General features: G+C 40.9%; 1 protein-coding gene across 1 annotated transcript in view; it reads left to right on the top strand.

Annotated features, from left to right (window-relative positions):
* LOC126457405 (tyrosine-protein kinase Dnt-like) overlaps window positions 1-18169 on the top strand; it is a 233936-nt gene that overhangs the window by 118565 nt on the left and 97202 nt on the right. The window contains exon 3 of the mRNA XM_050093674.1: window positions 11171-11277. Within this exon, the coding sequence (XP_049949631.1) occupies window positions 11171-11277 (107 nt within the window). The remainder of the gene's footprint in view (window positions 1-11170; window positions 11278-18169) is intronic.

Genomic DNA, 18169 nt, shown 5'->3' with positions numbered 1-18169 from the left:
TTATAAACACAGAACACGACAGCCATATCTGATGAAGCTTCCATGACAATGTACAATGAGAGGAGAATGACTACATTCATTCGATAGGGAAACAGAGAGGCAAGCAGGCACGTCCCTGCTATTTCCACTTACTTTCGTTACAAGCAGTTCCTAGAGGCTTTTTGTCGGTCTTGTTCCGGTCGTTCCATAGCGCGCCTTTCAAATGAGTTGTAAAGCACTGATAGGACTAGCTAGGAGTTTTGATTTTCCACTAAGTGTGTTAAGTACACACATAATACGAAAATTCGTAACTAACTAAAGCAAGAAATGCACATCAACACAGTCTACGTAGATTCGTTGTAATTGTGACATAAAGTCACGCAGGAAGAATGCAACAACACTGAACATTAATATGAGTGCTCCAGAATTACTGAATTGGTCACGAAACGAAATGCCACTAGTCAAAATCCAGTGGGTTTATTTTACGCGTTTCGGGAGAGGCATCTCATCAGATAGTCAGGAAACCAAAATACAAATGACAGAAAACGTACATAGGTATACAGAGCAACATGACAAAGGCATATTTACAAAATTTCATCGTATTGAGAGCTGCCATATACACCATGATCATCTAGGTATGCGGATGCAGAAAGACACGTTGCAACGGATACAGCTGTCAAGGCAGACTAATCTCAGAGCGACATTATGTTTTCCAAGTAAACAATTTGTGCCACCAGGGTGCGATGAAGCATACAAAAGTGGTCCCGCATAGCGACGAAAACCGAATAATAAATTACAATACATTTATAAAAAACTATTGAATAAAAAACAGAACTTTCACAAAGGTATTTAAAGCAAGAAAGTTAAACAACATGCCGAAAAACAATTCTTGCATTGGTGTAAAGTGCCATCAATAGAATAGACATATAAAATAAAATGCATAAGGTATACAAATCAATTAAACAAAATCAATTTTAAAAGGTGTATTGACAAATACCGCACCACATAGTGATATACAATAAAATAAGTGGAATTCCAATGTTAAGCGTGCCAGGTGTAAACTGTGGTGTCACCGCCAGACACCACACTTGCTAGGTGGTAGCCTTTAAATCGGCCGCGGTCCGTTAGTATACGTCGGACCCGCGTGTCGCCACTGTCAGTGATTGCAGATCGAGCGCCACCACACGACAGGTCTAGAGAGACTTACTAGCACTCGCCCCAGTTGCACAGCCGACTTTGCTAGCGAAGCTACACTGACCAATACGCTCTCATTTGCCGAGACGATAGTTAGCTTAGCCTTCAGCTACGTCATTTGCTACGACCTAGCAAGGCGCCATTACCAGTTTATATTCAGTGTAATAATGTCTAAACAAGAGCGATGTTCTCCAATTGTGGATTAAAGTTAAGTATTCCAAGAACTACGTTCTTTTCTTTATAGGATAATTACTTTACCTTGTTCCAGACCTCACGCCAATCTGCGTGAGCTTAACGCGTGCCTATCGGCTACCTCCGAGTGGCTTGGCTGTCTTGCCACGCCACTACATAAACATCCTTTTGCACTTATTGTAGTCAACATACGAAACCTCGAGTTGTCTTCTGATGACCAGCACTTGTTCAGAAAAGAATTTTAATCTCCCAACAGCAGTTAACAACCAAGGTGTTAAAAGAACTATTGCTGAAATTAAAAATGTTTGTGAACAGTATAAAATTCCTGAATCTCTTCAGGCAGCCATTGCAGTAAAACGCGTAAGGCCTTTGAAAAATCATTTAAGACTCAATTTTCCTCCAATGCACTTCTGTTATCAGTCATGAATGTCAACACAAAATGATGTGAAAGTAGTGTTATCGTAACAAGAGCCTACAATGACAGCCGTTCCTACTTATCTGAGCTAAAGATTGTGTAACTAAGACTTTAGAAATTTTTGAAAACAACAACACTAAGGAAGTCTAGAAAAATCCTATGCTAAAAATTATCGATAATTTGAAAAACAAAATATATGAGCAATTCAAATTTTCCGTTCTATTCAGACGTTGGTATGAAAAGATGTTTCATCACGAGCCCAAAACTTCCAAAATTAAGGTCACAGATTAACCTTCATAAACAAGGTTCTCCCGCAAGACCTCATGTGAATGGATGCCAAAGGCCCATATTTGTCATAAACAGTTTGTGTTACACCAACCGGGTTCGATTCCCGGCGGGGTCAGGGATTTTCTCCGCCTCGTGATGACTGGGTGTTGTGTGATGTCCTTAGGTTAGTTAGGTTTAAGTAGTTCTAAGTTCTAGGGGACTGATGACCATAGATGTTAAGTCCCATAGTGTTCAGAGCCATTTGAACCATTTTTGTTACACCAAATTAAAGAAGCTTACGTTTTTTCTAACACGTGGTCCGTTAAGATCAATTACGAAATGAAAGCATTAATTAAGAATTGTAGTGTGCCAGAAGATTCGTTGCTAGCTTCCTTTGACATCACTAATCCTTACACTAACATTCCGCTAGACGAAACTTTCGTAATAATTCATATGAGTTGTTGGAAACATAAAACATTAGCCATAGGAGATGCCTATGAACTGCTTGAATTTATTCTTCTGATCTTTTCTTTCAATATTTTTGTTCCACATGGTAAGATCTATCATCAAAGTGATGGGCTTGTGATGGGGTGCAGCGGCATCAGTTATTCTAACTGCAATACTTTTTAATGACTCAGAGAAAACCTTCTTCAAAAATAGTCTGCCCATTATGGTTAAAACTGTTTTTTTATTGTAGATAAATGGATGACATTGTGATTGTACCTTGGTAACGAACAGGCATCGAACTACGTGCATCCGAATTAGAGAATAGTAAACGACTCAGCTTTCTTGATCCTATGTTAACGAGAGAGATGGCACATCGTTCCCCTTAGTATCTATCGTAAGCCAGCACCCACTGACAATATTTTCGGTAATGATTCTGCCCATCCACTTGCACAAAAACGTGCATACTTTCAATAAATGTACAATACATTAAACAAGTTTTAGCTCAGCACTGAACGCTTGAATAAAGAGTATGATATTCTTATGCAAGTAGGTCGTGCCTATCGAGATAAAAGTCTTTGACAAAAGTCATCTGAAAAACTTAGTGTGTCAGTATCTTACACAGGATCGCATAGTGAAACTACTGCACTTTCATTCAGGAAAGCGAAAGTGCAGATCAGTTTTCAGATGCGAAAAGTTAAGTTCGTTGAAGCGGGAGTCTGTTGACGATAAACCTGATAAATATAACTGCTCAGGCAGCTACAAAATTAAATGTGGTTCCTGTGAATCTACGTGGGTCAAACTGCAAGAAGCTTTGCCACGAGTTTCGTGAACATGCTTATAAAAATAATTCCGCACTTGGGTGCCGTTTAGCAGGTGAGAGACATCGAAAGCTGCCCTTAGACAGAGGAATGAATATACTTCCTGTCAAGCCAAAATGGAGTGAGTTAAAGTTTTGGAAGAGTTAGAAAGTTTTTTACACCAGTCGTGTGACCCATCTTCAGTGTTGAATGAACAGCTGTTTTCGAGACGCCAAGGATTCCATAAAATATTTGAGGAAACACTACACTTGTAATTCTATGTAGTTCCCACCGATTCTACCCTACTCCACACATATATTCGTCCGCTGTTGGTTGTTACGCCTCTTACTTTCGTAATATTTTATTAATTACGATAAATACGGGAATTAGTTTGCTTGCGCCACTTACTTGCATTATACCTGTGTTTTGTGCTATTCTTTACGCTCTAAGTTGTTTTAAGCAGATCTATTTTCGTGTGCACACTTTTCATATGGATTTCTCTTCAGAGTTTGAGTCCCTGACGGCTTTGAGATTCAGAGTTATTTTGTACTTCATTTACTAATGAATGAGTTGTTATTACATTTTCTATTTAAGCACAGTATTTTATATATTACTTACGATATCCCTCACCTTGTCCTGTGACAGTGGGAGTTACTGCTCTAATTCTATGTATGTCACATTTTTATGTTTCATTATGCAGTGGTAGGTTTTCCGTACATAATGCATTAGATGTGCCTTCTGGACACCGCTCTGACACCGCTCTGACGTCCTTTAAATGTAAATTTATTTTCGCTTATTTGTTATATTATCTTGTTCTCTAACTCCTAAGTATTTCCAAAGCATTATTACGGACTCTATAATACTTTATATTCCTGGAGCTTTGCTACATTATTTTATGTATTTCTTCTTTCTCTTGATTTATTTTAGTATCATTCGGTGGTTCTAGTCCCATTACCTATTCCTGCGAGTGCTCGTATTCGTTTCGTATGTCACGACTGTTTCTTTCTTGTTTTTTAACAATGAAATTTCACATAATTCGTTGTACCTCACTATGTGGTATGGTTCACACTTTTTGTCAATACGTCATTCGCGCACAATTTTGATTTTGCATAACTCGTTTGTGTATCTTACCCGTTTTATTTTACGTGTCTATTCTACTGACGGCAATTTATAGCAGTGTAAAAATTGTTTATAGCACGCTTAACGTTCTGGCTTTGTTTAACTTTCTGAAAGTTACGTTTTGTATTCAACAATTTTTTGTTAATGGATTAAAATTTAAGACTCGGTTTTCGCCACTATGCGGCACCGCCTATGTATGCTTCACTGTTCTCTTGTGGCTTGAAGTGTCTACCTAGAAAGCATGATGTAGTTTTGAAATTAGTCTGCCATGACAGCTGCATCGGTGACAACGTGTCTTTATGTATCTAAATACCTGATGATCACGGTGTTTATGTCAGCTCTCAATATGACGAAGCTTTGTTTTGGCACTCTTGTCATGTTGCTACCTATACATTTGTATAATTTCTGTGATTTGTATTTTGGTTTCCAAACTGTCTGATGATGAGTATTTCCCGGTAAGCGTCGAATAAGGTCATTGGTTACTTTACTGGTGGATTTCATTTAGCGACCAATAAAGCAATTTTGCAGCACTAATATTAATACGTGGATATTGCTCTCTGCTGTGCAGTGTTTGAAGTCAATATTGTTCATAGTCATCCTGTACGGCAAGCAAGGCGTTCTGCCAGCCACGGCCACTTCCCTCGTGACACGTGCTGCTCTCTCTTAATCACGAAACTGTACCAGCACACGTGTCCGCCCCCGGTAGCTGAGTGGTCATCGCAACAGAATGTCAATCCTAGGGGCCCGGGTTCGATTCCAGGCTGGGTCGGAGAGTTTCTCCGCTCGGAGACTGGGTGTGGTGTTGTCCTTATCATCATCTTTTCATCCCCATCGACGCGCAAGTCGCCGAAGTGGCGTCAAATCGAGAGACTTGCACCCGGCGAACGGTTTACCCGAAGGGAGGCCCTCATCACACGACATTTACATTTACCAGCACACGTTATCGCGTGGTGTAACTACCACGAATCTGTCTACAACACGACAGTGCCCCAAAACTCGTACGCAGTGCAGGAACTTAGCAAAACAGAGTTACTGGAGCGCAAAGCTCATGGGACATGAAACACATGTGAACGAGGAGCTGGTGACGTCACAGAGTGGAATTTCACGTTGCGTTACTCTGCGGATAGTGAAGTGAAGAAACTGGTACGTCAGATTTTTGTCTCGTGGAGTGGAACGTGATAAGTGAGATGCGACATCCTTTTACGTTGCACGCAGAAGTCACGAGCCACCATATTTTATTGAGTTAAACTACATATTTTGTGGGTTTCCTATATCATGGAGTACTTGGTATGAAAATAAGCTGTTTCAAAGCATCAGCAAATTCAGGATCTCTCGAAAACGCGTCATTCTAGCTCCGATTTCTTTTAATGCAGGAAACCGAATATCGGTAGTTACAAACTTTCACCATTTGATGTTTTTACTGACATAGCTCATGAAAATACACCATTTCAGAGCTGCGGCACAATCACGATGTATAAAAAACGCGTCCTATTTGATTCAGTTTGTCGCAATTGTTATCAAACAATAACATTTGAAGATACAATCTTTAGGCAGTGTGCCACCACATACGGAGGACCAGCAGCCTTGTTGAAGTCTTAGATGATGGCATCATGAGCTGTGAAGCAAAAGGTAGCAGGTTAGCGTCTACCTTCTTCCTAATTTTGTTTCACCTTTTGTTTTCTAAAAGATGCAGCTTCTTTCTTATTAATTTAACAGAAGTGTTAGCTGCTGCAGTCGATAGCATTTATAAAAATGCATTGGCTTCAATTCTTGTGGCAAAGGCCAAGGACTGGAATGTTTACCGATTATCCAGAAATCTTAACGTAACTGCGAGTATGTGTCAGAAAGTAAACACAAGTTACACACTGGAAGTTTCTGCTGTCATGAAACTTTATACTTATACCTATATCTTGGGTTTGCGGACCACCTCATATTTTAACTTCTCGGTAAACTACTTTTTCAGCCGTGGTGAGCAGCTACGAGAAAGTATCCTCCTTTCAAATGAAACTACGAAACGATGCTCGATCTTAAAATCTATGTGATGATGTACATTACTTCACAGTGATGGTACTCAGTGCAACATCAAGAGATTGGATACCATGCATGCGCAAACTGACATTAGATACTGCAACTACGTTCAGCTTAAAACAAAAAATGGGATGAAGATTCGAATGAGTTAACGAATAACGTCTACTAGCATGTTTGTCAAATCGTTGTACAGCTTTATATGCTGTTCATGCCATCGACGAGTCCAGAATCGGCAGCAGAGGTAATGCATTTGTTTCACGCGCGTGAATTGTTGTGAAGAACCTGTGCAATTTACGCACCGATGGCACGACAGGCGCCACGTCTGGCAGGCTTCGCGATGTGAAACACTTGTCGTATGATGACGGCTTAAGAGTACGATTCGAAACGTCTTGCTGGATTGGTGGTTGGGCTACACACTCACCTGAGAAATGGAAAGCAAGATGCACATTCTCCGTCACATCATGGAACATTTAAACTAAAACTAGCAACTGGGCGGACTTGTGGATTGCACCACTACACTGTCCTGCAGACCTATAAAACCTTGACCCGATCCATCCTTTGCTACACGAATTTTGCATGGATCTCTACCCCACCCAGGTTCTAACAGTCCCTCCAAATCCTCGAACGCCATACACTCCGCCTCACTTTCCACATCCGTTTACCTTCCTCCACAAGGATCCTTTACCAACTCACCAGATTCCGCCTCTCCTTAATCACACTGAACGCCTGTGACCAATGTACACCATCCGCTAACTCGACTCCGAAAATACAATCGTTTCCCCTCTACTAACTTTTCTTTACCAACAGATTCGACCAACTCTGCACTTACACACCGTCCACATACCCTCCCAAAGAAACTTCAGCTTCCCCCTCCCACATCATGAACTCCGCCCTGACCCACTATAAGTCCACCCCGCTCATTCCAACTCATCAGTGCTTCCTCTCCCTCCTCTTCCCACATTCTATTATCCTCCTTCCTTCCGACTGCCTTTCTTTCCGCACCCTCCTTTCTTAACAACTATTAGAGTCACTATTTATCCCTTCTACTTTACACATCCTTTTGTCACAACAGCCACTCCTACCCCATCGCTGTTATACACCAAGTCCTCCATCGTTATACCACACAGACCTCCCATCCTCACCGTCCAACCCTTTCCCCTTCAACTTAAGACTCCCTAACCCAGGCCAGTTGCTTCCGGTTCTTACACCCAAACCTCCACATGTCAGACACTCAGATCGGCACCACACGGTGTATGTCGACATAGTACCAACTAAAACACCGATTTCGTGTGTTGTCGACCAGTAGAACATAAGCAAACAATTACTGAAGTAACGCCAGAACTACGGAGCATTGTAAAAGCATATCTGTGACAATTGTTTCGAAGATCCCGCTTAGGTGGTGTGGTAGAGCGTCAGGGCATCGTACCAAATGTCCAGCGTACTAACTCCTCTGATTCAACTCTTTGTTTTCTTTTTAAGCGTTTACTCCTGAAACTGTTATGTCAGAGAACATTTTCCTGACATGTAAAACGACTTTTCGGAGTTTGTAGCAATCTTCACATGACAATCTACATTCGCTTGGTTAGGTGAAACTGGCAAACCTATAGAATACATTTGTATAGATAGGAGTGGTGTTCTGCTGTACATGTCTATACAAATTTACTCTATAGGTTCGCTACTTTCAACGAACGAAGCAAAAGGATACTGCCAAAAGAACATTGTTACAAACTCCGAAAAGTCCTTTTTACGTGTTAGGAAAATGTTCTACCGTATAGCAGTTTCACGAGGAGACAGTTTAAAAAATTGTTATTATTGAGGTTTGAATGCTGGACATTTGGTACTATGAACTGATGCGCTACCAACTCATATTCGCGAGATCTTAGAATAAAATATCATAGATACGGTTCTCTTAAAATCCGTAATTTTGGTGTTACTTTTAATTACCGTGTACAGATGTTTTACAGGACGACAGCAATATATAAATCGGTGTTATGGTTGATACTCTGTTGACAAACAATGTTTGGTAACGATCTGAGCGTCTGACATCTGGAGGTTTGGCTGTTAGATACAGGAAAGATCTTTTAAATATCAGTCTTTCAGCATCAAGTTTTAAAAATTTTTAAATGCGGGCCTATTGTGTTTCGTTTTGCCTTTTATTGTTACTGTTGTTAACTACCAGTGTAAGAAATCAATACCTGTTGTATGTGTAAAAACATCCATTTCATTTTTCCCCAATAAAGCATTTTAAATTCGGTGTAAATATATCCCCTGTTTCATTCTGGTCTATTTTTCATGTTATTTAATTTTTGTTGTCAGTTGGCTAAAGAACGGGTTACCTGCTCCTCTGACAGCCCTCCTCAATCCCTACCCTCCACCCGTATGAGTGAGGAAAAAACCAGCAATTCAGAAATTTCTTCGACAACTTCCCTTGACGTCATAAATCGGCTGCTGTGAGACTCTTTACAACAAATTAGCATTCAACTTAACACGTGTAGATGAGTTAGTTAGTCAAAGCTGTCGTAGGAGCCAAATCATTATTCCCCCACCGGAAGAAAATAACGGGGCAAGGCGCTGCGTTCACAGTCGACGTGGCGACGGTAAATCGCCCTCTCTCAGTGACAGGTGCGGCTCGTTAGGGTGCGCCCTGTCCCCTCGTGGCCCAACTACAGGACCTACCGTGCCCCTCCCACCGCCCCCGCCGCCCCCAACCACCACGACTCTGCCTCCCTCTCCGCAACCAAAGCAGGTCCCACCCACCGACACGTCCCCGTGCGCATTCTAACTGCATAATCCTTGCTTGCGCCGCCGCCCGCGCCGCGTAATGGTTTTCCGATATGAGGATTCCCGTCATTACCCCTGCCGCAATTGGCAATTTCCTCCTCCGGTGCCGCAGCGGACGGCACGGCGGCTGCTAGCAGTGAACGCTTCCGGCAGACGGAGCCCGGAGAACAGTTTCCGCAGCGACAGATCCGGCTCGCTGGCGCACGGCTACCGCCAGCTCTGCAGGCGCGCCGAGCCCGGCTAACACCGCAGGCGCTGCGCACGTTGGCGCAAGGGGCGAGTAACGACTCAGGCGAAAATTTCTTGTAATGAGAGTTACAGTATTAAAAAATGTGAAAACACCGCGAGAAATTCGTGCTTGAACATAAATGCAGAATCTAGCCCAGCCCTCAGGTTGGTTGCTGTACCATATTTGACGACGAACGGTACTTACCCAATATCCTCAGTACGTTAGAAGTGTCAGTCGGGGTCAGAACAGACTACTATGTAACTGTGAGTGTATTACGTCGGAGCTCAGTGATTTCGAACATTGGGAAATTGTTGGTCTTCGAGCTGTGGTGCTTCCGTAACCAAGGTTGCCGATGTGTGTGGCGTTTCAAGAGGCGCAGTATCAAAGATTTATGCTCTGTACAGGAAAAGCGGAGAGATATCTTCCGCTAGATTACAACTGGGGCGATATTGTATGCCGGGTGATCGTTACAGACGGTCATAGAAGAGAACTACGATGGAAAATTAGAGGACGGCAACCTCAAACGTCGGTGCAGAAATGAATGTCTCCCTCGCGAACCCGGCCAGCACGAAAATAACAATATGGGAGTTCCATAAGCAGGGCGTCGAAGGGGGAGCTCGAGCTCCAAAACCACTCGTTGCTGATGCAGATGCCCATAACAGGAAAAAGCCGTGCCGAAGCCATAGTAATCCAGACTATGGAGCAATGGAAGAATGTCATTTGGTCGGATAAGTCTTGTCGCACACTGTTTCCAGCATCTAGTCGAATTTACGTTACAAGAGTGGAAAATGGCGCAATGGGCTCCATGGGTGCTCTACAAGGTCGCATTACTGCCAAGGAACATGCGACCATTCTGGCTGATCAGATCCATTACATGGTACAATGTTCGTTCCCCAATTGGTTCCAAGACGACAAGACCCCTCCTTATACAGATCGCATTCGTTCAAAATCCCGAAGGACACAAATTTTCAAGGATTTCGTCTATCAGGGAGACACTGTTTTTCACCTAGTTTGACACGTTCCTGAAACTTTTTCTTTGTAATTATTAAGAGTTACAAATTAACTGACGAAGGAAGAAGATAGAAGGTTACACACAATATCTAAGAAAACTCGTATCGTCGTAAGTTATTCAGATTCCGATAAGGTACCTATCGAAAAATATAGTTCGTTCAGTGCAGAGCTGTCTAGCATAAGAAAAGAGATTCCTTTAAAAATGAATCATATATTAACACATTCACCCCGGTATCTACCATCGGTGGCTCCCACTAAACCCCCTTCCCTCATCGGACTGCGTGTAACAGGAGTAGGTCACGCTCGACTCTACGGATTATGTTACCAGCAATACACTACCGAATGATGTTTTACCCATCATACAAGCGTAACGTACACTGAATGCAATTTTGTGTGACCCCCCAACGAGAGAGCTTTCTGAACGAATGAGATATCACATACTTTGTAATTCAACGAAAATTATTTTATGTAATCTCTTGTTGTCTTAAAAGAATAAACTTTTAAAATAAAAGATCAGTATATTAAAGTGGCCTTCAAATGCGGGCGCCGCCCTACTTCGAGAAACGCAGTTCTCAGCGCCAGTGAGAACGTGCTAAATATGGTGAGAGTAATCAGCAGGTTTGTGGCCTTAAGCGTCAACGCCGCTATAACATCGTACCTCTTGAATCACGAAATCTGCCTGTAGACGTGCTTTTGTGTGTGCTGCCGCAGCTGCCGTACGTGCTGGCGATCGACTACGACAACCACGAGGCGATGCGCCCGCCGCAGCTAAACATCTCGTCCCGAGGCCTCATACCGACCAGGGTGCAGACTTTCAGGTAAGCTGGGAGCCTACGTACATCTTTTACTACTGCCCAAACTTAATTTCAAATAGGGACTTCTTCATTAGCTATCTTACGTTGTTAATGTGATACGGTGACATCTGGTTAATTTTTAGTGTCGTAAATCTTTATTGATATAGTTATCGTTTCGTAACCAAATACTGAGTTTCCTGCATTGTTTCCACCACTTTGAGGCCGGCGCGCCAATGGCAATATCTCAGTGTTCATTTTGTTAATGAGTCCTTCTGAAGCAATTTTGTGGTAAGTGATGTGTGTAATTTTCGACAGCAGTACTTTTCTCTATATGCAGTGGTAGTCAACATGGTCACTACCGTTCACTACTGGGCCTTCCAGCTTCCATGGTGGGCGGTAGGCAGTAGGGGTCTCAAAAAAATTTTCGTTAAATTCACATCAAATTTTGACCCTAAGTATTTCGTAAGCAATTATTATTATATGCTTTGACTTTCGGCAACTCTGCTTTGTAAATTTTATCAACTAAAGTTATTTCCCTACTTTATAAGTTACTATTAATGTAGAACCGGTAGGTGGTTAAAAATTTTACTACCAAAGTATATTTGAAAGTGGGTTGTACGTAAAAAAGATTGACTTCCCCTCGTCTACAGCATTTCGGAGAGACAAAGCATGTAACTGAGTGTGTCATTCGAAAACGTTAACACTATTCTCCCTTTCTATCCATCTGATAAACTAAAGAGCAGCTAAATTAGAGATACCTGTTATGTTGTAACGATAATAATCCTTTCTTCTCGTGCAGAAATGTTATTAATCTTCTAAACTCGCTCGCTAAGACATGGTCAGATTTTGCTTTACAGTTCGCATTATAATGGGCGTGAAACAATATCTCAACGTCCGTGATCTCTACGGCCACTACTGGTATTAGACATTCCACCGACAGTACGAGTGTTATAAACATTTTCAGTACGTTGTGTCTTGCAGCTCTCAAATATTGAGGAAAGACATTTTAATACCAAAACTGCTGCTTACTTATTGGCTAATAAATTGTGGGCTTTGCCCATTTCTGCGAGCCACCTGTTACAGAGAACAGTGATAAGATATGGTTGGTGTGAAATGTTCTGTTTGTGTCATCATATTCATATTTGCGTTAAATATGCCACAGCTCTAGTTACACTTTACAAAATTATCTTAATGATCGACTGAATATATATATTTTTCGTAACTGTGGTACCTTTATTAGACCGATTCTACATTGTAGAAATAGTGCAGCATACTTAATTGAGAAAAAAAACTGAACCAAATTATACTTCACAATTACCCATCAACATACGATATATTATTAAAAACTGCACAGACTTAATTGAAAAAATTAAAGAGTTAAAACTCTCAGAGAAAAGAACAGATTATTTTCCTTAGATGTAACTAATCTATATACTAACGTAGTCATTGATCAAACTGTTGACATCGTAAAAGAAAACCTCTTCAAATGCGGGAGGCTATATAAAGCAAAAGTAGCAGTACTAAACACAGTATTATCTCAACTATTTTAGCTCCAGTGACAAAATATTTTCACAGACTGATGGTCTCACGCTGGGTAGTTGCTTGTCTGGCACCCTTGGAAATGTATTTCTAGACCACCTAGGCAATAAAATTTTTGAAGAATAAGCTCACTGGAAGAGAAAGGTTATGTACAATCTAAGGTACGTAGATGACAACATTGTTCTGTTTCGTATCAACAGAAGAAATTAGCAACTTCCACAAACAATTCAAAAGCATACACAAAAGCATCACCTTCACTATAGAACACGAGCCTAACAACAGCGTGAACTTCCTCGGCATAACTGTCACCAACACGAACTCGGTACATACTTTCAGTACCCCTCGCAAATTCATAACTACAGATATCGTCATTCATAACTGATTTTGCCATATTGCAGCAATAATGAGGCATAATTTATATCAGCAGCAGATCGAATCACAAAATACCCTTCCAGCAATGCTAATATTAAATCATAACTGAACACCCTCAGAGTAGTGCGAACCATAATGGCTGTAAGACAGACCTAGTCCACAAAGTATACAAAAAGAAATTAAATACAGAGCACAAAATCATTATAGATGACATCACGCTGACAAAGACTGAAACATAATAGAAAGATAAATACTGCGAATTTGTGTCAGAATAAATCACTCAGTAACGAAAGCAAATCTCAAAATAGAGTTCTACACCATCAATACATTAGGAACCTGCATCATTCAAAAAACAGACAAAGCATAACAAGGTAACAGTTCCGGCGTTTACAAAATCGAATGAAGCGGTTGTAATAAAGCCTACATTGGACAAACAGACAGAACTTTTAAATGGCTCTGATCACTATGCGACTTAACTTCTGAGGTCATCAGTCGCCTAGAACTTAGAACTAATTAAACCTAACTAACCTAAGGACATCACACACATCCATGCCCGAGGCAGGATTCGAACCTGCGACCGTAGCGGTCACGCGGTTCCAGACTGAAGCGCCTTTAACCGCACGGCCACACCGGCCGGCAGAACTTTTAAAACGGGATATGGAGAACACAAGTGAAATAACGTTTCAGCTTTCAGCACCCATCTCACAGAAAGTAAACACTCCAGCGAAAATGCCGAGAGTAATCTCACTACCTTGCATAATGTCTCCAAAAGCCAATTAATGGAGATTTTAGAGGAAATACAAATCTACATTCACATGAGCAAGCACCCAGAGCAAATGTTAAAAAGCAAACCGGACTGCGCAGCCAAAGGTTCATAGAAAATTTCCATAGCGCTTTGATCGGCCCATGAAAAGCACCCCATCTTGCGTTAATCACCAAATTCGCGACCACAAACGATTCATAGAAACCTTCAATAGCACCTTTAATCAGCATATGAGTTGCACTCCGTCCCACCTCAATCACTCACCAAATACGAGACTAAAAACTATACAGTGAAACAATAGGCTTCCTATCTTACACCTATGATGCGCTGGAACGTTGTGTCTCACACTGAACTCAGTCAGTGATACTCATACCCATCACTAATCATTGAATATATCAAAGATTATGTAAGATCTCATAATAAAAACTACTCGCATCAAAATCTGTCAAAATTAAGATAACACCTACAATAAGTAAGACACCATAACACGCAGTGTAATGTAATGAGGACACATTTCCAGTCCGTTGACTATACTATTGTCTCGAGGATCACATAATGCTGTATAATAAAACGACCACAATAGACAATAAATAAATAAATAAATAATGCATACCATTACTAGAACACTGTGAGGTGTAACTGCATCCGTGGCATCTTTTAAATTAGATAAGAGATACATTACGTGTGATGATATAAACAGAACAATCCGCTCTTAAATACAAACACATAAGTATTTACTACACGTATTATTTTAACACTGATACCTTTATTATCCACATTCAACACATGTAGTCATAACAAATGCTGTTCTCTGTAACAGGTGGCTTTTGAAAATGGGCCAAGATCGGACGTAGTCAGCCAGTAAAGAAAATGCAGCTTTAGTGTTGAAATGTCTTTTCTTCAGTACAAGTGTTGTTGCCTATCATGAGTTCCCTGACCTGAGTAAAACCAGAGTTGCTATTGGCAACCTTTGTGGCAACAACCGTATATAATTAAAGGAAGGGGCTGTCGATTATCTTCGATTGTAGCATTCATTACACACATTTAAGTGTAACAGATCTTTTGCTATCTTCTTAACGAGCAGAAAACGGACCTGTAGGGACAGAGATTGTAGTCGACCTAAGGGTTGACGCGCAGCAAGCGTGTTCACCAAACATAACAAGGCAAGAAGCATGCGAGCTAACATCTCAAAGATGTTCGGGTTCACATGCGGTTGCTCTTCGTCGAAATGTCTTGGCTCAAACTCGTCAAAGGATTGAACCGCACACGTTGCATTACACGCCCTAAATTAGACACTTGTGACCCTTTTGTTACATTGTATGGCTGATGGTAAGTTTGCGAAATACAAAATTAACATAACATATAATAACGGGAATGCGATAGGTTGACGGACTTTCACCATTTCTCTTTAATATCATTCTTGAAGAAATTATCAGGACATGGGAAAAAGAAGTCAAAGGAATCCAAATTGGCATTAGAGAGGCTAATAGATTCAATGTGAGGTGTTTAGCTTTTGCAGATGATCTTGCAATCCTCACAAATAATAGAAAAGAAGCCACTAACGCCATAGAGAAGTTACACGAAATTGCACAAAGAACTGGCCTGCAAATCTCGTATGAGAAAACACAGTACATGGAAATAGTGCCACAAGACAAATTACCTGTTGTGACAACCCACGGGAAAAACGTACAAGTACCACATTTTAAGTACCTGGGAGAAATCATCCAGCCATCAGGGATCAACGTAAAGGTCAGTGAGGAAAGAATAAAAAAACTACAGAAAGCATATAAACTCACGTGGAACTATTATAACACAAAGTCCATATCCATTAACGCAAAATTGGGGCACTACAACACTGTAGTACTTCCAGAGGTACTGTATGCATCTGAAACAACACAAATAGATGGACAAACTAAAATCAAAGAAATGGAGAAACAAGAAAGGAAAATCCTGATAAAACTTTTGGTCCGATACAAGAGTAAGGAATCTGGAAGAAGAGACGAACATCAGTATTATATAAATACACAGACAAGATTACGGATAAAATAAGGAAAAGAGGATCGCAGTTCTACGAGAATATCCACAGGATGAGTGAAAACAGAATTTCAAAGCGAATTCTTAAAGTCGTCAACACAGGCAGGGGAAAAACAAAATGGATAAAAAAAATGGTTCAAATGGCTCTGAGCACTATGGGACTTAACATCTACGGTCATTAGTCCCCTAGAACTTAGAACTACTTAAACCTAACTAACCTAAGGACATCACACAACACCCAGTCATCACGAGGCAGAGAAAATCCCTGACCCCGCCGGGAATCGAACCCGGGAACCCGGCTGCGGGAAGCGAGAACGCTACCGCACGACCACGAGCTGCGGACAAAATGGACAAAAGAAGTTGAAGAGGACCTCACACAAGCACACATAACAGTAAACGATGCAGAAAATAGAACCGAATTCAGGAACATCATCAAATACATAAATTTGACACCACAACACAAAAGAGACCAGGATGCAAATGGACAGTGGAGCGAAAGAAACAACACAATGAACACATGAAGAAAATTTGGTCTCAGAAAAAACATAAACAATCATCATAAAGGAATTCAAGTTCAAACTCTCTCTTTAAATTGGAATAATCGAAAATAATAATAATAATAATAAACAGTAATGATAATATCAGGAACGAAATTAACGACCCATAAATGATGTAGGCCACACAGTTGCGATTTGGTTAGAATAATATTTATTCAGTAAGCTAACTAATGGCGAAAGTGGTCGTATTTAGAAATACAGCTACACTCGAGCGCTTATTCATTTGACACAGTTCGATAATTCACAATGTCATCGCGAAATACAAGTTATCTACGCGAAAAGTTAAGAGTTCATACTAGGCGCCCGGCTGCTCACCGCTCAGAGACAAGTCCCGCAATACCACACAACGCGAAATTTTCTAAGTCGTTTCACTTCCTAGCTGCCTAAAGACCAACCGTCCGCTTTCTCTTCTACATCCGAACATTTACCTTTTGGTGTCTCCAGACGAACCTTCCCTCTGCCTGTCCCTGGGCGCTTTTCCCGCGCGCCGAATATCCTCGCTCAACTGATTAGGGCATTTCTCTTTCCTGAAGGCGTCTATCTGATTATTTTAGAAATTAACATATTTAAATAATCCAAGCTTGACAACTTTCACGTTCTAAATAAAGTAACAATAATATCCATTATATAATGTTAAATTCTTTTACGAAAAACCAATACAATTTCCTACTTAGCATTGAATGCCATGGCCAGTACCATTGCACCAATGTGCTTTCTGATTAAAATAATAACAGTAGTAACTATTATGCACTAAACTTTACAACACATATTTTGTTACCTAATGATTCCATAAGGCGTCATGCTGTCATCGTTCGATGAGTTTTGTATGGAGGAAATTATGATGTGATACTTAACTGAAAATACTGTTAACTTAAACTTATTAAATGTTTTAAACAAAAAAGCCACAGAGTTGATCATTACAACGTTTGTCATTTTAATGATGCTCTTGCATATGAAATATCGATCGTTAAGATCGACCAAAGCGTTCAGACATTAGCATTCAGGTCTTTGTTACAAAACTTGTTAATTTCACTATTATAGATATGATCAAAATTCAAGTTTTACTGGGATCCCCATGAACATTTATGGAGGATGGGAGATTAAAATTACTGTGGTTTCAATCCCTGCATTACTACAGAATTAAATACGAGGGCTGTCCAGAAAGTAAGTTACGATTGATCGCGAAGTGAAAATCACAGTGAAAATCAGAAATGTTTCATTTGTAACAGTTACTTCTCTACGTAGTCGCCGTTCTGACTCAGACATTCGTCGTAGCGTTGCACCAACTTTCCAATACCCTCATCATAGAAGGCAGCCGGCAGTGCTTTCCGCCAATTCTCTACGCTGGCCTAAAGCTCGTTGTCTTCATAGCCAACGGTTCGTTTGAGCAGAGATGAAACTCAGTGGGAGACAATTACGGGCTGTATTGTGGGTAACCAAACATTTCCAATTGAAACGATGCAGGAACATCTTCATTGCCCCTGCACAATGAGGCTGAGAATTGTCTTGAAGAAGAAACCGCACGACAGTTAGGTAATGTTGGTTGCATAGCTTCAGGGGAAAATTCTCACCAGGCCCACGTACTTGGCGGGAGACACTATTTTCTATAACATCTTTACGCGCTCACTGAGAGCTCAGGAATGAAAAGAGC

The sequence above is a fragment of the Schistocerca serialis genome, chromosome 1, assembly GCF_023864345.2.
Source record: "Schistocerca serialis cubense isolate TAMUIC-IGC-003099 chromosome 1, iqSchSeri2.2, whole genome shotgun sequence".
Classification (NCBI taxonomy): domain Eukaryota; kingdom Metazoa; phylum Arthropoda; class Insecta; order Orthoptera; family Acrididae; genus Schistocerca; species Schistocerca serialis.
Note: the sequence above shows the minus strand (reverse complement) of the source record. Positions and strands in the feature narration are given on the sequence as shown.